The 26,494-nt window shown below is 42.9% G+C and overlaps 1 protein-coding gene across 1 annotated transcript in view; it reads left to right on the forward strand.

Annotated features, from left to right (window-relative positions):
• ELAPOR2 (endosome-lysosome associated apoptosis and autophagy regulator family member 2) overlaps positions 1–26,494 on the forward strand; it is a 103,054-nt gene that overhangs the window by 41,070 nt on the left and 35,490 nt on the right. The window contains exons 2-4 of the mRNA XM_061368128.1: positions 10,468–10,588; positions 25,434–25,629; positions 26,286–26,433. Of these exons, the coding sequence (XP_061224112.1) occupies positions 10,468–10,588; positions 25,434–25,629; positions 26,286–26,433 (465 nt within the window). The remainder of the gene's footprint in view (positions 1–10,467; positions 10,589–25,433; positions 25,630–26,285; positions 26,434–26,494) is intronic.

Here is a 26,494-nt window from a genome sequence, read left to right on the forward strand (position 1 = left end):
CTTATTACAATGAATTAATTGATCTTGTCTAGCAGATTTTCCTCCCAGTGGAAGCTCTGGGTATTGGACATGTCACTCTCATTTCTCTTCTATCCTTGATGCTGGAAATGCGCCAGACAGTTTCATACTATCATTTAAATTTATTGGTAACCTGAGAAAGTTCTGTCACCCGTGAGACAGTTAACTTTGAGCTGAAAAGTTTGGTGACACTGTAGGAGATACAGGGCTGGGTATTATAAGTTCTCTTGATGAGAACATGGAACTTCTCAATGCAGTTCTAAATCAGCGGGTCCCACCTGAGAGCTCTGTTGAAGTGATCCTTGAACCATTCATCTGTGACTGGCATCCTATTCTAAACCTAACATACTCCAAAGGTATTAACCAGTATTGTTCTTTGTAGTCCTGGGCAGTGGAGCCCAAAAGCAAATGATTGTAGAGGGCATCCTTTCAGCCTAGAGAGAAGTCGTCTTGTATCAGATGATGACAGGGATGTGCTGATAGAGAAATAGAGTAGGAAACTGCAGCTGGTTTCTGTGCCAGACTATTAGACAGCTTATGTCCTCTTTGTGGTAGACGTTTGGCAGCCCTCACATGTGGAATGATGTGTCAGAGAGACAGCAAGGGGTTATTAACCTGCTCTATCCTGACAGAAGCATCTTCTTTGAGGCTGCAGTAAATGGCCTATTACAGAGTCTTAAAGAAAATAAGTGCTCCAAGCCTTTCATTCTTCTTGGAACAAATGCAGACAATGGGAAAAATGCTGTGGAATTACATTAGTTTATTTAGATCTGTTTCGTGGTTTGGCCTTTGCTGGTAGGGTAAGAAGGATTATTTGTTTAAGGACTAATTTCTGGGTTCCACTCCTGACTTGCCTCCTAATTTGATGTTAGGTAAGACACTTAAAAAAGGGCTGGCTCCAAAAATAATCTGTAGAGAAGTGTCTCACCTCCAGTGTGCACAAGGAGATTATACTTGTAGAGCGGGTGAGTGAAGACTTCTTCGAGATTCCACAGCAAGCCAGAGGTTGACCAAGGAGGAGGACACGTGTCTCTGGTCCGTATTAATCTTCCTATGCTTTATAAAAGAGCCCTAGTTGTCCTGCTTGCTAAAGGATTTGAGATCTCCTGCCGTTTTAAAAAGGTGCCATTTACTACTTCCATTTAATTTATCTGAGAAGTGTCTCAGCACTCACTCCCACACCTCCAAATTACTCAAATCACACTATGGGGACAGTGGAGCAGGCTGGGAGGGTTTAACTCTACTTTCTCCTTTAAGAAAACAGTATTTTAGGGCTGAAGATACTATGCAAGCATGTATCATCATGTCTGGATTTCTTGCTGATGGCTTCCCTGAGAACTGCTTTATGTAAAGCAGGGTAAGTATTAAACCAGGAGTCAGCGCTTCACCAAAGGTGCAGTTAAAACACCAAGTTTATTCGTTAACTCTCTCTTTATAGCCTGATTGACATTAAAAAGTCTCTCTTTGATGTAGATTTGTAAAGGCTTTGTTGCTATGAACCAGAATATGCATTTGGAAATTCTGTTGGCTGGCTGTGGAAATGGGTATCCCTAGAGACTGCTCTCATTTCCATATTCATTAAACTCTTCTGTGGTGCCTAAGAGAGGCCCAAACCCTTGAATAATGCAGCTGTGAAAGCTGGGAGAGGAGACATCAGAATCAAGGCTCATTTTTATCATCAGTTTAACCCAGTCTAAGTCTCTATGGCTATTAGATCAATCCTGTTCCCTGCTTTTCTTCCCCTCTCCATCTTCCCACCTCAGTCACCCATTGCTATTTTCTCCTCTATGTGCACAGCAGCATGTGAGGAACAGGCTTCAAACCAGCAAAAAAAAGACTTCATGACGGATCAAGTTCTTCTAAGCTGTAGTGCTGACATGAGGGAAGAGGAAAAACGTGGGTTGGGGCATGCAAACTGCCCAGTATCCCTCATTAATTTACTAAGCCATCACTTAAGCTAGCACTTCCTCCACACAACAGTTTGTCTGGCTGAAAATAATCTTTTTAGGGCCACTTTGCACCGTCCTGTAGAATTCTGTATTTGGTTATCTCCAAACATGAAATTTGATGGGATGATCTTAAAAGGTAGAAAGGTCTTTGCTTTTGCTTTACTTGCAAGGATGTCCATGCCCATTGCCTGTTATTTAATACTTACAGTGATCCAACCCTAATCATTCTATGGTTCTATGAGTACGTGAGCTGGTTGACTGTGGCTCATCATCTTGTCCATTGAAGTCAATGGATAGCTTTTATTGACTTAGCTGTGCAACAGATGAGGCCCAGGATGAAAGAATCACTGCTTGTCTCTGTAGGTTGCAAACATAAATAATCCCAGACTCTTTCAAAGATGGCTGCACATAGCTTGTTTGTGGAGTTGTATTTGAAAGAAAAGTGAATTCCTCACAGTGGGAGGGCTCCTGGCTGACCTGACCTTTTCAGGCTGAAGTGGTCACTGAAAGGATAATAAGATAATGATAATAAAAGCTCTTCTGGTCATTACTGGGCTGTTGCTGAAAGGGATTTGGCAAAGGCAGAAGAAATGTCACTGTGTGAAAGCTCTGCTAAAAGATGATCGTGTCTGATCCCATTCGGTGCCCAATGAGGCTGGTGAAATCTCCACAGATTTCAGCCAGAGTGAGGGGAGCTGAAGGCCAAGAGAAGTCACTGCTGAGAGCCCAGCCCTGAAGTTTCATGCAGGTGATGTTGTGTTACATGGGAATGCACTGTCCTTAACAAACCATAAAATAAATGTATATTGGGGGTTGGAACTAGATGGTCTTAAGGTCCTTTCCAACCCTAACCATTCTATTATTCTATAAATGTATAGTATAATAAATAGTTTCTTAGAAGGACACAGCCAACCTTGGGCTGTGCTTTTCAACAAATAAACCCTTCCCTCACATGTATTTCTCCTAGCACTCATGCTCAGCTCCCTTGATGTTGATAACTGCTTCATTAGCTGCTTGATGAATGGTCTGTGCACATTAGCATCACTTTATCTGGCTGGTAACTAGGAGCCTTACCCTGTGGAGCTGTGCATTATCTGTCACTGGGGGGTTTCTAAGAGGTTAGGCAAACTTCTGTCGAGAATGGTTTCGGTCTGGGGGCAAGAAGATGCACTAAGTGGCTTCTGAAGTGCCCGTCTGGCTCTGCTATCTCTCACTTTAAAACTCTGCCATGGTGATAGCATATTATTTGTGCCACAAGTGTCTCTGGGAGGCTCAGTTGGACCAATGCATTCAAAATCGAAAGAGCAGGCCAGCATGTCACAGCTGGGTGAAGAAGTACAAAGGAAAATACTTGTCCCACCTAACCTCAGATGCCTGTGTGGAAATGTACATATGCAAGCAAGGCTAGCTAGCTCCTCCAGCTCTGGGGGTAGAAATAAATAGAGTTCATGTGCCCTACTCAACATCTGAAATGTGCTGGAAGATCTTCCTGTCTCTGCTGACCTTCATCCCATGCTGCAGGATGTTGACCAAGGGCAAAGGAAGTACTTTGACCTGGCTGTGTGAGAGCTCAGTACCTTTTTCATTTCCACTGGTACACAGTGTTCATCCACTTTTCTATCAGCTGCTTATTTCTGAACATTGATAAGGGTTGTCTCTATCCTCCTCCTGCTGATGGAGCTGCTCATAACTCTCTGAACATACCCCCATCATTCTGCAGAGATCTATCTAATGCAGGTCACTCCCCTCACTGCCCTGGGAATAGACATTCATTTAAAAAACATTTGGATTAGAATCCTGGGAATAATGCTTAAACAGGTTATATAAAAAACTATCTAAAATGTCGTTTATTCTGATTCCTCACAAATATTGATGCTATATTTTTGCTTAATTTTGGCCTTCATTCAGTAAACCACTTCAGTTCATCTTTAATTTGCAGATGGCTTTGGCAGTGTTTCAACCTCAGCTTCTGATGGATGAAACCTGGTGCTTGAATTAGGTTGAAGATGCAAATAACCTGATTTTCAGAAAATCTGAATATATGCAGCTGCCTGATGGGTTCTATGTAATGCAATCAGGGCTGGGTTTCTCACTGCCAAAAAAGCCACAAATGAATTAGGAGTCCAGAAAGAGAAATGTGACAGAATACACATAAATGTCTTTAGGAATTTGGGGATTTAGGAATATGGATGGAAGTAATTAAAAGCCTACCTCAGGTTTGTAGCTGAAAAGCACCAATATAAGTAATTTCAAAGACTAAAGAGAATGTGTTCATGATCAAGAGACATGTAGAACCGGGCATTAAGTCTGAATGTGTGATGTGACAGAGCCCTGCTGGTGGCCAGGTTGGCTGCTCCCTCATGGGCTGGGGATGAGAGGAGCACATGGAAGTAGGACTCATGCCAGAGGATATAATTAGAAAGAATGAGTGCAGTAAAAAAGGAGGATGGGATAGAAACTAGTCTGAAATGGGAACTTGCAGAGCCTGGATTAGGAGAAGTGACTGATAGGCAGCCCTTGAAAGCACTGTAGTAGTCTCAGCATGTTGAAAGTGTAGGAAGTGTGCCAGTGCTACAGAGGCCAGACACAGAGAAACACATCCACACAGAAAGTCTGCCGTGTTTCTGCTTTTGCCATCTTTTGGGATATTGTGTCTTGGTGTACCAGGGAAGTGATAATTATGTCTCCTTTTCAGTGTGCTTAGTCTGGGGGGGGGGGGGCTCACAAGAGTGCTCAGTGAGGTTGGACCCCCTTCTTATCTCCTGTATTCATTCTTTCCTTAAAAAGGCTTTTACTTGTATATGAGTGTGAGCCTTTTTATTTATTTATTTATTAAATAAATACAGAGTTAATCCCTGTTGCACATGTAAATATGGATAGCACATGGGTCTGTAAAGATTATGGATGCCCTTTTCGGCAAGCAATATCTTTTAATAGCATTGCATGCAGTTAATTGGGTTAATGAAAAGTATCAGTAGAACAAGCACTGCAGGTACAGACAAAGAATAAGTGACAGGTGTCTTGGGAACTGTTGTTTAATAGTATTGTGCCATGTAAGGGAGAATAATTTTTGCCTTTCTTTTTAGCTCACCAATGTCTGTGGTTGGGAAACAGCAAGAGCAGAACCAGCCATTAAATTGCAAGAGACTCTTGGTATTACATTTCACAGCAGATGTGGTAAATGTCTAGTCCTCCTGGGCTTCTTCCACTGATTTCTGCCTAGAAGAAGTGTTCAGAGCATTGGGAACTGATTGTAAGTGGTTGTGTGCTCTTCCACCTCCCATCCAGGTGAAAGGAAGGAGTGAAAAGACTGATGCAGAAAAACAGGAAAGGTATTGAAGTGGTTTTTGCTCTTTGTCATGGAGAAAGCCCAGCTCTCCAGGGAGTCATCTGGGAGAAAGATTTCCAGTCATTGGAGAGGAAACTGATATGCTACAGTTTCCTAAATGCCCTGAAATAGGCATTTGTTTTAAGATGAGAGGAGCTGTGCCATGAAAATGCCTGTGTCTGTCAACAGTTGTGAAGAACCATGAGATGAGCAGCTCAGCTGTAGAGATCTGGAGACATCTAACACTTCATGCACTGGGTCTGGGGACCTTGTCAAGGAAGAGCACTCCATGACACTTAAAATCAGGCCAAGGATTGTATGAGAACAGAGGCAGTGGAATTGAAGGACACGCTGGGTGGGATATACCTCGCTGAACTGTTGCTCAGCCAGTTCATGGAGGGCTAGGAGCCATTAGAGGTCTACTGGGGCTCTGCACAGGATGCGTGTGGTGGTGCCAGGCCCACAGCATTGACCCCATATGGATGCTTTTTAGGATGCTGGACAAATTCTGTCATTTGTTTCTCCCCCCTGGCAGAGCTGTGACCAGTGCATCATCTCTGACACCATGCGCATGCTTTTGTACACTGTGTCCTTCAAAGGGAGCGTACATACGTCAGAGAGTTGCTTATAACAGCTTTGCCTGGTAGCGCAGATGTGATTTCACTAATTCTCCAAGAACAAGAAAGCAAACTTCAGCCCAAGGTAAACCAAACACACTTGCCTGGTTTTTGTCAGCATTTTTCAGGTTACTATTAACCTTTCATTTAAAATTTAGGTTTGGAATTTAAGCTGAAGAGACTACATGTTGATTCTAACTTTTTTCTTGGAAAAGGATCAATTCCCCGTTTAGAAAATTGGTCATTTTTTTTTCCTTAGAGACACTTTCCTATGGAAACCAACTCTTTGGGACTGAAATTCAAACCAGTTTTGCCAAAGCCTAAGAATTGTGAGCAATAAAATATTAAATGTTATAGGAAATAACAGCTGAACTGGGGGAGGGACATGTTTAGAAGATTAAGGCCAAGCCCAGAAAAGTACTAAAACAGAGTCAGAATTACAGTTAAAATTAAAACAGTCCCATAGCCAAATTTAAAGATACTATATATCTGGATGGCGGTGGGGAATATACATTGAAAGCAAACACAGAGCAATAAATGGCAAAGGAAAACATCTAGCAATGGATTTGCCATGAAATGAATTACAGAGAACTGGTGGGTGAAGAGCTTTCACATTAGGGAGGAGAAAGAATCCCAACATAATGCAACAGCATTTTGCAGGGAGAGACAGAGGTGTTATAAGTGTCCCATGATGCTGAGGAGGATCTTCTGTCAGCCTGCTTTATCTGGAAGTTCAGATTGCTGACGTGGATTAGAAGCACTGAGCCCCATAAGCCAGCATTAACTGGCAATTGCCAGTGCCTGCATCCATCATATGTGCTCTGAAGGTGTTGAAGCAGTCAAGGTGTGCTTCCAGCTCGCAAGTCTGGACCTGAGCTGTGTCTGGTGCTGAGAACAGGGTCACAGCTTGAAACACTGGGTCATTCACCTGAACCAGACCTCTGTTGCAGTTAAGTTCACCCACTGTAAGTAGCCAAGCTGGTTAATTTAAAGCTGGCTGATGATGCAGCTGAAGTTGTGAGCTGCTGTCATGTGTGTGATACAGCACAGATACATCTTGGGCCATCAGTAGTTTTTTCTAGGTAAAACTATACTGCAGGGGAAAAGAAGGACAGGGCAGGAGACGATAGGACAGGGCAGAATAGGATAGGGTAGGGCAGGATAGGAGAGGGTAGGGCAGAATAGGAGAGGGTAGGACAGGATAGGATAGGACAGGTCGATAGGACAGGGTAAGATCAGGTAGGATAGGATAGGGCAGGATAGGATAGGATAGGACAGGACAGGACAGGGCGGGGTAAGATAGGATAGGGCAGGATAGGATAGGACAGGACAGGATAGGAGAGAATAGGATAGGATAGGATAGGGCAGGACAGGATAGGATAGGATAGGGCAGGACAGGATAGGATAGGGCAGGACAGGACAGGATAGGATAGGGCAGGACAGGATAGGATAGGGCAGGACAGGACAGGATAGGATAGGGTAAGATAGGATAGGACAGGACAGGACAGGGCAGGGTAGGATAGGATAGGGCAGGATAGGACAGGGCAGGATAGGATAGGATAGGACAGGGCAGAATAGGACAGAGGAGGATAGGACAGGGCAGGATAGGAGAGGACAGGATAGGATAAGGTTAGGACACGGCAGAATAGGACAGAGGAGGCTAAGACAGGGCAGGATAGGAGAGGACAGGATAGGATAAGGTTAGGACAAGGCAGAATAGGACAGAGGAGGTAGGACAGGGCAGGATAGGAGAGGACAGGATAAGATAGGATAGAACACGGCAGAATAGGACAGAGGAGGATAGGACAGGGCAGGTTAGGATAGGATAGGCTAGGATAGGGTAGGATAGGATAGGATAGGATAGGATAGGATAGGACAGGGTAGGATAGGATAGGGCAGGATAGGACAGGGTAGGGTAGGATAGGATAGGATGGGATAGGATGGGGTAGGATATAGGGGTGCTGGGGATGGACTCTTCATTAGGGACTGCAGTGATAGGACAAGGGGTAATGGGTTAAAACTTAAACAGGGGAAGTTTAGATTGGATATAAGGAGGAAATTCTTTCCTGTTAGGGTGGTGAGGCACTGGAATAGATTGCCCAAGGAGGTTGTGAATGCTCCATCCCTGGCAGTGTTCAAGGCCAGGTTGGACGAGGCCTTGGGTAATATGGTTTAGAGCGAGGTGTCCCTGCCCATGGCAGGGGGGTTGGAACTTGATGATCTTAAGGTCCTTTCCAACCCTAACCATTCTATGATTCTATGATAGGACAGGGCAGAATAAGACAGGGGAGGACAGCCAAGGCATGACTATAATGATTCTGTTATTCTGAGGTGGTAGCATTGACAGCTGGCAGAGATTTTTTGGAGCTGTTTGTGTTTAACCAAGGGCCAAAATGAATTTTCAGGTTAATTTTCAGGTTGTCTTATAGGCAGATTTCATACCAAGGTGATTAAGGACTGGTTTTTCCTTTTCTGATTGTATAATGAGATGAAAGGGGAAAAATGCATGTTTTAGTAGAGTGGTTTTGTGGAGTTGAGAGGAGTGTGGTGTATCATATTTCACGTGTGGCTTGGGGTTTGATTGTGTCCTTTCATGCCTTGATTTAATTTTGAGACAAAGAGTTTTCATTTCCCCTGTGCTGTTAGTTAAGTTTCTAATCCGTAGGTTGACCCACAAAGACATTTACTGAACCATGAAAATACTAATTCCAGAGAAATCAGAATATTCTTTGCACTTGAATGCAAAATAGCACAGACTTTAATGATGTTTAGGTAGAACTTTATTAACATTTGAATATCTCCAGAGAGCTATGGTATCAGTAGGAGAAGTATTAAACTCAATGGTGTTTGTTTTTCCATAAGTAAATGAGGAGAATTGCAAGCCTTCTTGTGAGTCAGCTGTATATTTGCAAGGATTAGCTAATGTGTGCCACAGCCAGCATGGACCAACCCTTATCCACTTGATTCCCCCTTCTTCTGCTCCGTCATGTGAGGGGGTGGCACTGAAAGGTGTTATAAAAGGAGCAGGAAAAGATTGTCCCTAAAATAATCCTTGTGTGCAAAGTACCTCCTCCTAAGGTAGCATAGTTTAGGGGCTGATGTTGCAGTCATGGTGGCACAGGTCTTTAGAAAGGCAGGTTTATGATGCCTCGGGTGGGTTTCATCATAGTGAAAGGGAGCTTATGCCATCTAAGGAGCACTTTTGCTTGTGCCTTGGGCTGCAGGCATGACCACTGCCTTCCTCCTCCTTGGTTATGGAAAGGAACCAGCTAAATGGAAAGGAACCAGCCAAACTTCATGGATCCATCACACCAGTCTGCCCTAAAGTTGCATAAACCTCGAGCCTGTGGCTAAAGCTCTGATCCTGTTTTCCTCAGTCCCATGATTTTGTGTGTTGTTTTAATTAGCCACATAGGGCCATGCAGACTTGTAGATGGTGTTCCCCTGAGTAAATGGAGAAGTATCCATCCAAACCAAGGGTCTGGTGTTCCTCTGCAGCCAGTGGAGGGAAAGAAGTGTCTCTAGGACATGTGTTATCTCCTTGTGCCCTCTGCGGCAGGTGTCTAAAATAGGCATGTGGTCAGTGTTTTCCCTTTTATTGACTGCAAGGGGAACTGGAAGTTGTCTTGCCTATGTGGGGACATCTCATGGACCTTGCCAGTATGTGTCTGTTCCCTCTGAAGAAAGTTAAGCACCAATTGTGCCAGATTCACTCAAACTCTCTCTTGACACCACGCTGGTTCCAGGATAAGATGTTGCTGAGGTTTATTTTAATAGTTGGAAACAAAGCTGTAAAGACAAACCTAAAAATGTAATTAGATGTGAGTCTAGGTTGTATGTGACATCTGAGACAATGTCATTGATAAATCTTAGAACTCTTTCCTACCGAATGATAGGAAGTTTATTTCTGCTTTTCACTTAGACTACTCAGGGGTTATGTCAGTCACAGAGACCATGTGGCTTATCTCCCATGACACCATCATTCTGCCTTGAGGTGCTCCTCAGAGCTGACCCTGGACAGCATTTTCAGAGGTATCCCAGCACTGGGTTCATCTCCCCTAATTTGTCTGGGCTTCCTCTGAAGTTGATGAAGAGTGAAAGGCACTTGCAGAAGGTGGTTTATCCCTTCCACCTTAGACACCCAATCTAACATGGCATGACCTGTGCTCTGTGTATGGTTTGCTCTGTTGATCAAAGAGGAATGTTGGTTGGTTGCTATAGATCAGATTCCGTGACAGCCAGAAATTTGGAATCAGTCCTGGTGTAAGATACTAGGAAAAAAATTTAATGGAATCTGTGTCCCTTTTCTCAGTGCTTTTGTAAATCCCACCCTCTGCCTTAGCATTTGTGCTGCACAGCAGCCGATGTGCTTTGTGCTTGCTCTTTGATGATACATGATGATCATCAAAGCAGTGAGAGTGTTGCACAGTATGTTCCATGCCAGCTACTTCCTCTCTGGTTTAATTATAACTGAGTTGGCTAATCCCAGTCTTGATTAATGAGCTTAATATGCAAATGTTATGATGAAACTGAAGTTCTTTGTAATTGCTTGCAGACAGATTACCACTTTGAGTACACGGAGTGCGACAGCAGTGGCTCCAGATGGAGGGTAGCTGTCCCGAATCCATCGGTGGAGTGCTCTGGACTACCTGACCCGGTGAAAGGGAAGGAATGCAGTATGTTGGCACTTTTCATTTTACACACCACAACTACCTGCTTGTGCTATTTACCCTTGTATAGCTTCTTACCTCTGTCACTGGCAGCCTGAGTGTCCCTGAGTCTGTCCTTCCCCTCCTATCCTTATTGGAGCTGTGGAGCAGGGATTATCTATGCAGCGTAGTTCTATAGCTCAATGTCCACTACAGGTACCATTGTATGGTAAATCACACACAGGGCATGTCTATTACAACACACTTGAAGAGATGTGGTTGCTTGTCTTGGGCTGCCATACTCTTCAGTTCTGCAGGTCTCCATTTGTAGCTGTATTGGCCAAATTGGTGACCCAGAAGTCAAATTATATGTGCATAGTGCCCACATTCTCGTTACCTGCATTATTTAGCTAAGTATTAAGCTGAATGCATAAGTAATATGTAAATGTCTTATGTGCCCAAGTTATTTCCACAGTGAAGCTTTTGCATTCTATTTATTTATGTGTTTATTTTTAACAGCTTGGAATGTGGGGTTCTTTTTAATGTCAAAACACTTCTTTGCATCTGAGGACATATGCAAACTGCTGCTCTGCAAACATGTTTGAACTGTTCCCTCACGGTTTTGTAGCTGCCCAGGCTCTTTCCCACCACAGCTCCTTGCTCCAGCAATTCTCTCCACAAAAGATCCTAGCAGTGCTTTGCTTTCTCAGTAATTCATACCAGGTGTATAAATTATGCTACCTGACAAACAGGATGAACCATCCTTCCAATTCTGCTGTAGGAGAGACAAGGTTTACTCACTTCTGACTCTTCTCCCGTAAAGGTTTATTGTTGCTTTCTTTATGACATATGCCCCAATGTGAGGCACGTCATAAATGTTTTCCACAGTAGTGCTGACCACTGAAGGATTTCTAACTGCCTGCAAGCATCATTTGAGAAGTTGCCATGCCATTCCTGGTGTTTAGGTTTAGTTTCTGAGGTTTTAAATGTGGAATCCCTGTGTATCCTTAGGATGTGTTTTTCAATTACAGCAATATAGAGCTGGGGAGCACCTCAGGTGATCCCACAATTTATCTCCTAGCCCAAATAGCTATAGTAGCAATTACATTGTCATTCATGGCTGATGTGTGGTTGGACATTTTTCAGGGACCTTCTGTGGTGAAGAGCCCACAAGCTCTCCAGGTATTTGCTCATCTATTTTGCTCCTCTCATTTTCCCCCTTTACAGCTTTTCCTGCTGTTGAATCTCAAATCTTCAAACCTTTTTGCTGTCTGCACGATAAAGGAGCAGATAGTGTTATCCTTCCTGCTGCACAACTGCTTTTGATGTGCTCTGGAGTACATAGGCATAACTCATTGTTTTTTGGTATACTATTTCTTCTCAAATCTTGTGATAAATGGTTGAAGGTCCAGCACCATTACATTCTTCTTGACTTGCTGCTGCAGATTTCAACAAATGGTGCACTTCCTTCTTCATTTCCTCTTATTTATTTGTCTTTCTGCTCTTAAATCAGTTCAAGTGAATATTCAACTGTTTTATAAGAGTAGATGAAATCTCTAGGTTTTCCATATCTAGCCCTCTGCTAGACAAGGGCAAAACTTTGCCCAGTAGACTGGCTGTAGTGTTGTACACCAAAGTACAGGATTCTGTTAACTGCACTGGAAACTCATCTCACTAGATTTCTCTCCTCCTTGTAGTATTGCTGTTAAGTCCCGTGGCAATTCAGCTGGTTTGAGAAGCAATTAGATATTTGACTTATTTTTACTGAACACTTCAGATTGTATCTCTTTGGGCTTTAGGGAGTGCAGCAGTGTTAATGTAGTTTTGTCTTTTTGTGTGTGTTTGTGGTAGATTATCTGGCTTAAGGAGATGTCTGCCTATATTCTGATGGCAAAAGTAATTTTGGGTTTCTCATCTCCCAGTTTTTCACCTTTTGATCTAAGAACAACCAATCTCTCAGGCTGAAAACATGAATCTGTGAACAGCAGTCAATCACTGGAGGAATGTGTAGGGAGCACTCTTCCCATTTGGCAGTCCATTCTTCAATAGGTGGGATTTACTGGGAGAGGCAGCTTTTGTAAGCTGTGTGTCCTCCATCTCTTTAGAGTTAGTACATGGGGATCTATTGCTGATGATGAGTTGTATTGAAAATGCTGACGGATAGACACCTTTTCACTGGCTTGTCATATTCTCAGAGCTGGTGGCTTTTATCTCATCTGACAGCACAGCTCCTGGACCAAGGATGTCTTATCCTAAAAGCACAGATTGCTCTAGCCTGAGAAAAATGAAAGGTTCTGTATCTGAGGCTGCTGCAACTCACATTCTCAGTGGATTGTGTACACAGGGAGATGCGTGGCATAGACTTGGCCAGGGGTTGCATACACTTCTCACTAAGTAATTAATTGCTCCTGGAGATGTCTTCTTTTTCTCATAGGTCTAATGTTATTTTATCCCAAGGCCAAGAAATACCATATCTATGCCATATCCTTTGAGGTGTGTCCTTCTGGGTATTCTACAAATTTGGTCAGATTCTCTTGCATCTTGTAGATCGTACCCTATACCAGAGCACACTGACATTGGGGTTCATCTTGGTATCTGATAGAGTCCTGGACTCCCCTAGGTATCTTGTTCAGTTCTTCAGCCTGTGGAACCAGGGATCACAGTACAATTACTCTCAGTAAAACGATTTTCAGCTTTGGAGATCTGCTATTTCCAGAAGTTTTGGTTGGTATCTACTAGTCCTGAGATGTATTGGAGCCAAGTATGTCTCTGCTCTTAAAAAAGGGTTCCAGTTTTATAGCAACATGACCCCTTAGGCCTTTTTTGTCTCCTTCAGTGGTCCTTGGTGTCAGTTAGGACACAACTGGTTTGGAGGAATCTGGGCAAGAAAGTGTTTGTTTGTAGGAACGCATCAGCCACTGCTGCTGACTTCATGATGTACCGTTTGCAGTTGTTTCCATCTATTCAGAAGAGCCTGCCACCTGAGAGTATCTGCTATTGATCTCTTCTGCTTCCTGAAAACAGAAATGACTTCCAGGCTGTCGTTAATTTTGGATCCTGAGAATACTGTGCCAACCTCTCCGGCTTCCAAATGCTCAGCAGTCGTTCTCCTTAAACTGTGCCTGAACTAGGAATCCAAAAGATGGTATAACAATATGCTAAATGTCTCCAGTCATCTCTCTAAATACGTCTAGACTGTGGCCTCCAATGGAGTGGAGAGACACTTGAGATTGCTAAAAACATATTAGCTCAGGTGCCTCACGAATCTGGAGCAATCTCAGCGTGGCTCTCGAGCTTGGTTGGTGTCTGGAGATGTGCTCATTTTCAGGATGTGGTTTTACTGCTCTTCATTTGAACAAACCCATTTAAATTAGGTTGGGTACCTCACTGCTCTGCTGCATTTTGAAGTGCTCACTGTGACCTGTTGAGAGTAACTGCCAGCATTCCCAAAATGGCTGCAGTCTCTGAAACAGGATTCAGCCCTTTTTTTGAGTCTTCAAAAACTTAACCTGCAGTGTTTGCCAGTGGAGAAGACAAGGTCCTCTAAGAAATAGTCACGGGATTCAGAGTAAAAAGGGCTGTCCTGTCGTGACTGGTTTATGTCCTGGTTATTAGAATAAGGGTTTTTTTGCCTTTATCTTGCTGTGAGCACAGAGCAGCTTGATGACCTTCCCCTCCTGCTACCCTCTCCTCCACATCTCTCCCATCCAAGTGGGAGATGGGAAGAAAGAAGAAACCTCACATGAAAGATACTCATGCTACTGCAGGAGGTCTTGCTATGCAGTGGCCCCAGATATGGGAGAGAAGGTGCAGCACAGTAGCTCACTTGCAATGCACTAGGGCAACATGACTGTATTCACTCCCCTCTTTCTTTCTGGTCTCCTTGACCTGTGGTGCTGCATCCATCACCACTTTCAGACCCCACATCAGGGTGTCAGCCTGCATTTTGCCGTTCACTGTGGTGTGGTGTTGTACCTCAGTGCTTGCCCCATTGGCCATGGCACTGCCACACCAGACTGTTCGGCTACCCCTCTCAGGCTTGTGTTTGTTCAGAGGTGACTCATGGTCTTGATGCCCCCACATTATGGTTGCAAAGGATCGTGCAAAGGGACTCATTAAAAGTGCAGCAAAGACCTTGATTAGGAAAAAGGAAATATTTGTTGCACCTACAGCTATTCCATGTGCCTCTCTTCTGCTTCTCATATAAGATGTCCCCTCCAGGCATCTTTTAGGTACTGTTTTGGGTACATATCTGAAGGCAAGGAGCATTTTGCTGTGATGTGACAGCCAGCCTCCCTCAGCAAAATCCAGACCTCTGAATCACTCCAGTACTTCTTGACAGCCAGGAATGTGCGTAACTAATTTGTCTCCTTCATTTTTAATTACCACAGATCTCACTCTGACCGCCTCATGAGTCTGATAGCAGGAAGGGAATTTAGCTGATAAGGATCACTGCCATCAGGGCAGCTGCATGGCTTTTTAAATGGAAAATATTTATGGCAGTCAAGGGGAGCAGTTTTCTCAGGGTTGAGCCCTTATGCACCTTATACCTGCACCCCTTACGGCTGGTATCCCTGGAAACACTTAGTGTGGGGCTATACACAGTGTCTAATGGGGACCTCTTGGGGCCTGGCAGTGGAAGCAGGACTTGGCATCGTACTTCCACTGACACTACGCTGCAGTCTGTTTTGGTGGCCATAGCCAGGCTGTTCTGCCAGCCTGTCCATATGCTGCCTGTTTTACACTCAAAGTCTGAATTTGGAGCCTTCCTTCCTTCCATGTCTCCTTCCCTTCCTCTCTTTTCACTTCCCTTCTTCCAAATACAACCCAAATACCTGGTTCAGAGTATGCCCTTGCTGTGCCCTGGTGTGCTGATATGCTCCTCTCAGCAGAGTTAATGACCAAAAAAAGGGTTTAAAAGGTTCACATTACGACCTAAAATTCTTTCTTAATATTAAATTTCTTACTCCACAGAATATGAGTTTTTTTTTGCCATGAGAATAGGTTGTACCTTATCTCATAAATATCTGTTCATTTTAGTGGTGCTATGTGCATAATGAACTAGAGTGAGAAAAATAGAGCAATTTAAAAAGCAGTTGAATTTGCCATATTCAATGGGAAGAATTGCTTGTAAGGTCATTCTTATAGTCAGCATTCAAATGTGTTATAACCAGCAAGATTTCTTTAGAAAGGAGACACAAAAAGTACTAATAATATGGAAGAACTTGATCAAGTACAGTGCCGTGGAGTTATTAAAGGCCCTGTTTAGCGAACCCCACCTTTACCTGGTGCCACTAAGGCGAGAGCAACTTCTTTGAAGCCAGAAATGTGCTTCAGTTTTGAGGCGAGGTGTGTGAGCGTGTGCCAAGTGCTAAGAGTGCGAAAAGCTCCACTGACTTCAGAAAATAGACTGTCCTTAATTACAATAGACTTTTCTGGGGCCTGAGAGCAAAATTTGTCCTGATTTGTTGCTACCGGGCTGTGTTTGTTGGGTTTATTCTGGCCCCTGTAATCTGTTCCTAGGGTATCACAGGAGGAGATATAGATTTCCCTGCTAATTGCAGTGCACTATAGACATGATTAGGGCAAATGACTTTTTTAAGGCTTGTAGGTTTCATAACACTTAAAGGCAATTTAAGTGATCTGAAGGAGTTTTCACGTTCTGCTTTCATAACAGGAATATTGAAGGTTTTGAGTTTGATGTTCTCTTTGTCTGTGGTAAGATTGAGTATCCCAAGTGGGTACGAAGTGGGTCTGCTCCTAACCCCATTGAACTAGGTGGATATCTGCAAATTTTATGACATAAGGTGTATGCACATATATATGTGTGCAGATGGGTAATAGATAATGGATGTTATATGTCTGGGAAGACTCATGCACTGACGTTACAGCCTTCTGACATAAAGATGCATCTGCTCGTTGTCAACTAGATTTGTGTTTAGGCAAATTCTGTGTAGTCTTTGTGCTAAAGAATTGGTTCTGCTGGAGTTTTACTTAGATGAAGACTTGAAAATATGGGGATAGGTGTTAGTAGTTCTTTCATGTTTACATTATTGCATATGTGGATGTGAATGTACATACAAATACTCGCATGAGAAGGTGCTATTTATTACACAGTTGCATTTATTTATGTTATCTCAAAATAGTTTATGTACTCCAAACATTTTATCACACCACAGTGTTATTGTCTTCATGAATGTAATGGATGCATGTCAGAACTACTTTTCATAAGGTTTAAATAAGTCCAGCCTCTTGAAGTAAACGTGTGATTCCTGACAAATCATCAGAGAAGGTTTTGTTATTTTCTTTTTTGATTTGACATTCTCTGAGGATTATTTCCTGGTCTCATTAATGGGCTTTTAAATGATTGGGATTTTGTTGTTTCAACTGAAGAGGGAAAGTATGGTGACACCAATGTAGCTCTGAGGACTAGGCATTTATCCATTCTCATTTTTTCTCATGGCTTGAAAACAATGGATCTTGTCTTCATCGACCTTGATGCACTAATACCTTTTTTTTCATTTTAGGTGACATTTTGATATTGCTTCTTTGGGTGTTCAGCTTGAAAGAAACAATGAGGTCAAGCTATTAATGGCTCCTGGTGTTTAACCATGTCACTTAGATCTGGCATATGCACATAGATACATTTACGTAGGGTGACAGATATGCTGTAGGAAAGTACTATTTTGAGGCAATGTTCAAAAACTGTATTCAGAAGATCTCTTCTTTCATTCCTTCATCCTTGACAATTGCTCACTTGAATGGTGCATACTGATCTGCTTCTTCATTCTGATTAACACTTTCCATTCTCTCCCCTTTTTTGGGTGTTTGTATGGTTCCCATGAAACTGCTCATCAACATACAAGAGTCACATGTGGAAGGTGGTTCTCTCAAACCTAAGTACCAAAATGTGGATTCTTAGTTGTCAAGTTATCAGCATTATTCTCAAAGCCAAAACACAGCACGCACCAGCTACTAGGAAGAAAAATAACTGTCCCAGCTGAAACCAGGACATTAGTGGGCATGAAATCCAGGGAATCTAAGAATATGCTGTAGATTTGGCCCTTGTCCTGTCATGTATTACCTAGGAATTAATGATGTCTGACAGAGGAAAACATAATATAACTGCCTCAGGAGCCACCTCCGACATGAACAGTGAGATGTGCAAGAAGTAGATTTCAAAGTAATGAACTTTATATGGTCACTTTTGCATGTCTGGCTTGCAGGACTGGACAACTCAGTTTTACCTGAGTCTCTTTTGTATCCCTAGGCAAGATTTTATGTCTTTTCTGAACGGAAAAGGAAGGGTTTTCCTGCTAGAGTGCACTGGGGAGAGTACTGCTCAGAGGAACACCGTGAAGCTGAGGAATTAATGCAAGGCTGTCATGTAACAAAGACATTTAGCCAGCAGTGGTGTGCATGGCACAGTATGAGACTTGATACTAAAAGGCTGTGATTTAGCAAACCACTCAAGCAGATGTTAATTCCTATCCCTCTTAGAGCATCCCTGCTAATGCATGTTCCTAACTCAGGGAGGTGAGTCCTATTGACGGCATTAAGTTTCTTGTCTGGATTGAGGCTTGAGGGTATATATTGCCATGGCATTTCTACCTGGAGGTTTTCCTGATATGTATTGTTACCCCAGTTTCACTAATAATTTTTCTCTCTTTGCAGAAAAAGTCACACTGTTGGCTTTTTGAAGCACAGATTCTTTTAGGTAAATAGTTAAAAAAGCAGAAGAGTTTGCACTGAACCCACAGAGTTTAATTCCTGGAGAAGAGTTACCAGAAACTGCATATTGATGTGTGTAATGAGACTTCCAAGAGGGAGGTCGGCCTTTGTGTCTTTTGATGATTTCTTCACCCTACTGGTGTACACGATGTAATTAAATAAGTTAAACACAACTTCCTCTGAGTCACTGATTTCTCTTTCAACAGGAAAGCAGGTGATAAGACCTTGAGATTTGCTATGGCTTGGTAGAGAGATGAGGGGGAAGCACTGTGTGTGTGCATGCTGTGCATGCAGAGGACACCTCAAATGGCATGAGAAGCCATTTACATCAACCTCTGTGGTTTGCACCAACCTCTTGGATTGATTAGCAATCAGAATGGACTTGTTGGAACAAGTCCAGAGGAGGGCCACGAGAATGATCAGGGGACTGGAGCACCTCCCGTATGAAGATCAGCTGAGAAAGTCGGGGCTGTTCAGCCTGGAGAAGAGAAGGCTGCGTGGAGACCTCATATCAGCCTTCCAGTATCTGAAGGGGGCCTATAGGGATGCTGGGGATGGGCTCTTCATTAGGGACTGTAGTGACAGGACAAGGGGTAATGGGTTAAAACTTAAACAGGGGAAGTTTAGATTGGATATAAGGAGTAAATTCTTTCCTGTTAGAGTGGTGAGGCACTGGAATAGGTTGCCCAGGGAGGTTGTGAATGCTCCATCCCTGGCAGTGTTCAAGGTGAGGTTGGATGAGGCCCTAGGTAATGTGGTTTAGAGCAAGGTGTCCCTGCCCATGGCAGGGGGGTTGGAACTTGATGATCTTAAGGTCCTTTCCAACCCTAACTATTCTATGGCTCTATAATAAGCCTGATAGTCAGTGATGCCTTGAGAACTACTCGTTCATACCTTGAGGTATGTTTCCCAGTGCTGAGTCATGAAGATGGTTGTTGTAACCCTGGCAGCATATGTACTTGCTAACTTTTTGGTGATCACTCCCTTCCTCGCCTCTGCACCACACTTTCATGAATGTATCGAATATTCCCATTCCACATCTCTGTGTCCAAATGGTGAAGTAAAAGTGATTGTAAAACTATCCTATGTGCTGGGCCAGCTGAGGAAAATGGTACTGTCCTGTCAGAGAGGTACAATGGAAAAAGTGTTGCTCTATCTTGTAATTTCTTGGATAAAAGGAAAATTATTTGCTTTTATGAAAAGGAAGGGGTCTCTTCCCCAAGTCGCAGCAGCTTTCAGTGTGATTACCTTTTAGCCTAAACAGCCTTGACAGACTTTTTTCTTAAATTAAGATTCAGCCTGGTTCCTGGTAACACATTGGCATATAATGACTGAAGAAAACGAACATCAATTATTCACAGTCTATTGGAGAAGCCTTGTATAAATTATTCACGGAAGACATTCTGAAGCTGGCTGAGATTATAGGAAGCATTAATAATGAAGCAGTGATTTCCTCTTGTCCTTTGGCTTTCTTTTTTTCTCCTCATCCCTTATTTTGGTTGGTCCTTGGTTCCATGTTGTGGGGACCCTGATGTCTCAGGGTATCTCTGAACAGATGCCTCTATGTGTTTGTCCTTGGCCACATCTTCCCCTCCAGGTTTATGGCATGTGTCTGTTGAACCCAGCAGCTGTTCAAAAGAACAACTGTGTGATGCTGCCAACCTCATAATTCCTTTCTCAGCTATAGTTTTCACCTTTGCCCATGGGAAGCTGAGATAATTCAGCCCAGAGTCTTCCTGCAGGAGGTGGCAGTATCTCACCTGAATGCCAAGTAGTGGGGTTTTGAATGAACAACATAGGAATGAAGTAGGAAAAGATAGAAAGCCAGTGTTTGAGATTATTTTTTGTTGTGTGTTTTCTCTGATTTGGAGAAGAATTGATCAATTTCTACCACCTTCTAATGACAAAATCCAGTCCTGTGTCTTTCTTTAAATTATAAAGTATTGAGAAGAAGGGAGACACAGAAGGATACACATGAACATGCACATGCTCAGTGTCAATAGAAGAGCTGAAATAATTTTAGGTTATCATAAGTAAGAAATGCCTGGACAAGAATGTCTGCTGAGAAGAGTGAATAGAAGTACTGGGTCTAAGTGGCGTGGGAGGGGAAGCTAGCTGAGGGAAGGTGTAAGACTGAGTAGCCACTGCTGCATAAAGGAGGAAAGCAGTTGAATATATTATAGACTTGGTGTTGAAGGATGCAGGACATTGAGGGAGCTTTGGTTCATCTTCTGGTGAAATAAAAATTTTGATCCCTCTTACAGCATGGTAATATCTGGGAGAAATGATTCTATATGATTCTATGATATTCAACAGGAGGAAGCACTCCAGAGGAAGGTTTTAGACCTTAGAGGGTGTCAAGTAGTCATATACATGTGAAGATCATGGCTGGTAGTCCAGCTGCGTTCATGATAAGCCTGTCCTGATCCCCAGCATCAGAAAGTTAAGCAATGTGAGACTGTGAGGGTGGGCTACTAGAAGAGAAATGTGCCAACTAACATTAACCCTAGTCCACCAAGATCACTAGAAGGCCACAGCTGTAAAAGTCAGAACATGACCGTGGAACCTTGCAGTCAAATGGCAAATGAGGCAAGCTTGTTTATGGTCTGTTTTGCCCTCTGGGGAGCTGTTTCCATGTCTGTACAGTGACTGTAGAGTGCTATCAGATCTGTAATGTATTGCAAGCACTCCTTGGAAGTGGTTATGCAGTGAGCAGGGCTCCTGCTTTTAGGTGCCTCATGTGTGTCCCAGGAGGGAGGTAAGATACCATCGCTCTCAACTCAGAGTTTAAGAGCAGAGGGATTAATTAGATTCTGTAGTTTGAGCTTGCAGGTCATCAAAATGCATCGAGTTAGGCTGATATTGAGCCTGATAATTTGTATTTGGCATGAGCTTTCCTTCCATGTGGTGTCCAGTTATAGCACAAATTACTTGAGAGAAAAGGGTCCATCACATGCCATGGCATTGTTCAGGCAGTCAGTCATTCTTCCTCTTAAAAATGTGTGCGTTCTTTCCAATGTGAATTTGTCTGGGTTCAGCTTCCACAAGGTGGTAGTTCTCATGCAGTTCTCAGCTTGATTAAAAAGTCCAGGGGGATCCTGTGTTTTCTCCCTGTGGAGGTGATTGCTTATTACTCAAGTTGACTCTCACTCTTCTTTTGATAAACTCAACTAAGCATTAACTAAACTAAGCATTAAACTAAGATCTCTCCCTGCAAGACATTCTCCTGATTTTAAAAGCATTTAAGGTCCTTTAGTTTTGCGTTGACCTCTTAAAAATGCCAAATCACAACTATATTAAGTATTAGAGGAATCTTCTTGCCTGCAATAGGCGTGTTCCATCCTACACATCTCTACCTTCACCTCTAAATATATCCACAGATCTCACTAGTACCTTTTTGCACATCTTGACAGTAGAAGCTCTCGATGAATGGTGGGTCCACTCTGACCCTCAGGGTTGCTGCTCTCCAGGATACATCAACCTTTTGCAGGCAGAACCACACTCTGCCTTCAGTGGCTTGTCTTTACCTTTGATTCTGTTAAAACACACCGACTTTGAGTGAGCTCAGCCTTGACAGTAATCTCTTTTCCACCGATTTTAATACTGCTCCTTTTCTATTTGCTTGTAGGTTGTTGATAGAAATGTGGACAGCCACCAAACTCAGTCCCGGGATAGGCAGGATTTCCCCTTTCCTCCCTGCTCAGGGATGGTTTCCCATCAACAGCCCCGTCTGAGATTTGTTACTCAGGCAGTTCTTAATCCATTTAAGATGTGCCTCACTGGTATTGTGCAGTACTACCTTCTTCATCAGAATGACAATACTTCTAATATAAAGTTAACCGTATTAGAAACTGTAAATCTATTACATCCGCTCAGTCACCTTTATCAAGTGACTTGTAATCCTTTTAAAGAATGAAATGAGGTCTGTTTGACAAGGCTTATGCAATGGTTTCCGTGGGTATTACTGTAGTTGTTGTTAATTTTTTATGAAGTGAATCCTTCTCTTTTGCATGCATATAGGGATGTGTCGCTGCCTTTGGCAGTATCTATTTACAGCATCTTTTGTGATTAGACTGGTTGTCTGCACAAACCATACCATGTTTTATTTTAACTCTGTATTTACTTTAAGAAAGCTACAGCTTTAAATCACCAATAATTGCGTTGGCTTCACTGGAGCTGCTGAAGGCATTGGTGTACCCAGCACTGCTGTATCTTGTGCTGTTCCTAACTGCCTCTGAATGTGTTCTCCCAGTTTTAAAAATGCTCATGGTGGGGCGAGTCATGAAACCTTTTAATGTGTCTCACAGAAAGAAGTTCAAATTCAGTCTCCACAATGTGCCTTGCTCTGTGTAAGCTGGTGTGTAGCATCCAAACTGGTATTTGGAACGTGTAATAGGAAAGTTTGAAGTCAGGGAGGGACTGGGAATAGCAATGTCCAAACAGGATAAATAGTGTTTATACTGGAAAAGATTTTCAGGATTGTGTATGTGATTTAGCAGCTTTAGTTCTGTTTTCTGAAACTGAGTAAGTGTCATAATAGAGATGTTTTCTCTGAAAATTAAGCATCAAATGCTTAGACAAATGGGTTCTGGGACTGGGGTCAGATGGTGTTCACAAAGGCTACCTCTAAACCAGGAGACTAATTGTCCCTCTGGAGTATGAAGCAAGAGGGAGAGTTTAGTGGAGAACGAATCAGAGCACACACCTAAAATACATGATTTAGATTCCTGAAACTTCACATTCCACCTTAACATCCTATGAGTGGTGGTGCTGTGCTTTCTTTGAGAGCATCCTGTATGACAACCTCACAAGCACAGTGGAGCTGCTGTAATCTCAACCATTTCTGTGGACAGATAATCACTTTGGATCTGTGCTCAGCTATGTCTTAATGAGATGGAGCAGCCATTATCAGGTTGAAGTTCCAGTGCCCTGGGATGGATCATCTGTCTGTGCCCGGTCTCCTGCAAGTGCCCCTGGCCCATTGTGGGAGACATCTGCTCTGTAGCATCCCTCTGGGCACAGCCACAACCTCCCCATCTCTGGCTAGGATAGACTCCTGAATTGATGCTGTTTAGATTAAAGAGTGTTTGTCCTGGTCTTCGGTCAGCCCTGTTGCAGAAAGAGCAAGCTGCATGGCACTAGAAGAGGATACCATCTCCGTGCTCATCACACACCTTGTTTCCCTTCATCCCCTTCCAGCCACTGCTGACCACATGGAATGAGACGAGACGATGCATCTGTTCCAATGTCGAAAGTGGTTTGTGTTGCCATCAGGCGTGTTTAGCCCCAAATTGAACTTGGCAAGCAGCTGGCATGCTCAGGGCTAGCTTGCTTGCAGATGCATGTGTTTTGATGGGAAATGCTGCTGCCTTTGAAATACAGTTATTAGGAAAGGGAATTTATTAGGAGGTAATTTCCCATATAAATAAGAAAGAAACTCATCTCTGACCTGGAAGATCAGCAATGGATGGCCATGTCCTGCATGCTATCCTGCCTGATCTCTTCAACTCTTTTTATTCTCTAAAATGATCAGGCTGCAAGGAGTTAAAAGGTATCAGTTCAGTTAAAGCAATAATCTCTGCTCAAGCTCACTGCATTCGAGGAGGAGGCTCTCTGCCTTCTGCATCTTCATTATGGCAGCAAATCACTTGCAGTTACTGAGTCTTTATTTGAAATTCACTAATCTGGAACATGTGGTTAGGCAGCACTCTCCCATTTTTTGCTATTTAGCTTTCTTAAAAAAGGATGTTGAAACTGTTAAAGAATTCAAATATGTTATGGAGAGCTTGCTTTTTTACTTCCCTTCCTCATGGCTTCTCTCTGCGCCCTTCAAAAGAGAAAAAGAAAGCAGGAGAATATGAATTTATATATATAATACATGTAAAATGATGCTGCAGCAGTGAGTCAGGACACCTTTATGCATTTAGGTAAGAAGTTGTGCAATGTGTGGTCTCAGTTCAGACACACGGGGAACTGCTTCTGTTTCTCTCCAGGTCTCTGAAGAAAGCTTTATTTCCAACCCCAGCTGCCAGTACAATCTATGGCTTGAGCTGGGTCACAAAGGGACTCCAATAGGATATTAGCTGCACTGTGTATCATGTGCCACTGCCTACAAAGCACCATTTACCTCAACTGAGGGTGGATTTTTTGCCTGTCTTTTACAGAAATCCATTGCAGTAGGATTTCCGTGTGCATTCCTGTGCCAGCATCTATCCCTGTCCTGCCCGCTTTCCTTCTTGGTCCATCGCCAGTGAGCCAAGAGGTTAGAAAAACAGATTTGTTGGCTTGAAGTCCACTTGTTTAAATACAAAGTATGGTGATATGACCGAGAGAGGAAAATGACCCTTTGGCAGATCTTTCCAGCAAAATGGACCTTTATCTGCATTCCAGTGCTGCCCATCAAGGACAGTTACACAAAGAAATGCTGTGGGAGCTGGCACAGAAACAGGAACCTGAACTGCAGCTATATTCAGATGGAAATTGGTGTTAAGAAGCCATGACTTTATTATAAAGTCCTTACAATCAAGTCCTTTCTGCAGTTAGATAAACATCAGCACATCTGTGGAACCTGTATGCTGGGACTTGAGTGGGTGTCAGTTCTTTTGGGCCAGTTTCATCACTTTGGCTAGCAGTTTCTCCTATAGTTTCTCAGACCAGTGATTTTACATCTCCCAAAGGTAGTGTATGACATACCTGTTACTGCATAATGTGGCATGTGTGGAACAGTAAAAAATCCCACCGTTTCTTGGGATGTGAGTTGTGTGCATTGCTCTGAATCCTGTTTTGGCTAGACCACCAAAATTAAGTTAAAAAGCAATATAGGAAATGCTGTGTGCTGCAGAAAGCTCTCATTTGCTTTCTATCAGGGATGTTCAGTCTTAAAAAGAGGACTAAAATCTTGTTTTGCCAGCAGAGAGAAGCTGCAAATGAGGAAGCCATCATTTGGGATTTGGTTTAGAATCATGCACTGGTGAACATCTCAATTTTGCAGCCAGTGTTGTTGTGTTCCTGGGACTGGGGCATTCCTATTTGGTTCCCTTAAGTGTCAGTTCACTCTTAATTAATTGAGCAGCAAAAGATTAATGGAAATTAATAGGGATTAATTTCTCCATTCACATGTTGCCAACGATTGTATCCGCAGCTTTCTCCTGTGCCTCTGGCGAGTACCTGGAGATGAAGAACCAGGCGTGCAGCAAATGTGCAGAGGGGACCTACTCACTGGGCAGTGGGATCAAGTTTGATGAGTGGGATGAGCTGCCAACAGGATTCTCCAACGTGGCGACGTTCATGGACACAGCGGTTGGCTCAGCAGAGAATAAAGCTGACAGCTGCAACAAGTAAGAAGCGCTGTTAGAATCTGGGGGAGGCAGCTGTGGGTAAACCTGAGACAGCTCAGCAGCACAAAGTCAACTTAATGACTTATCTAAGGTCTCCAGAGGGTAACAAGCTCTACTGATGGCAAACAAGAGTGGCTAGGAAGTGAAATCTGTAGCCATCTCTTTGCTGTCATCATGGTCTCCTTGGGCTCATCAGCAGCTACTGAGTCTAAGACCAGCCTGAAGCAGCTGTCATTTGTAGCTGGAGAGCACCAGGGTCATAGTATAGTAAATGTGGCTAAAAGGCAATTTTACAGCCTATTTAGAGACCCATGGTGGTTGCTGAAGGCTGTTGCTGAGTATAATTGAACCTGTGGATAATAAACCTTTCATATGTTGGTTGGGTCCTATATTTCTAGTACTATATTTTCCATGCTTAGTTTTAATGAAAAGTATTATATTTATATGAAAAGCAAATGGGACCCCAATAATAAAGTTATAAATTCACTGCTGTTAGCTATTGTAGGATTCTGGCTTCTTTATTGAGTAATAGAAAAAAAGTATATTAAGTATATATAAAATATATAAAGTACATCTATAGAAGTATATTAAGTATAAGAAAAGTCTCCTAAGCATCTGTGATCTCAGCTGAGGCTCATTTTGTTTATGTTCATCAGCTCTTCATGGACACCTCGAGGGAACTACATAGAGTCGAACAGGGATGATTGTACAGTTTCTCTCATCTACGCTGTGCACCTGAAGAAATCGGGTTCTGTCTTCTTTGAATACCAGTATATTGACAACAACATCTTCTTTGAGTTTTTTGTAAGACCCTTTTACATGGTGAATCCAACCTATCTACCATGCGCTGGGACTTTTCCATTAG

This window comes from Neopsephotus bourkii, unplaced genomic scaffold, assembly GCF_033783945.1.
Source record: "Neopsephotus bourkii isolate Nb327-2 ecotype Australia unplaced genomic scaffold, CSIRO-AGI_Nbou_v1 NB_1423, whole genome shotgun sequence".
Classification (NCBI taxonomy): Eukaryota; Metazoa; Chordata; class Aves; order Psittaciformes; family Psittacidae; genus Neopsephotus; species Neopsephotus bourkii.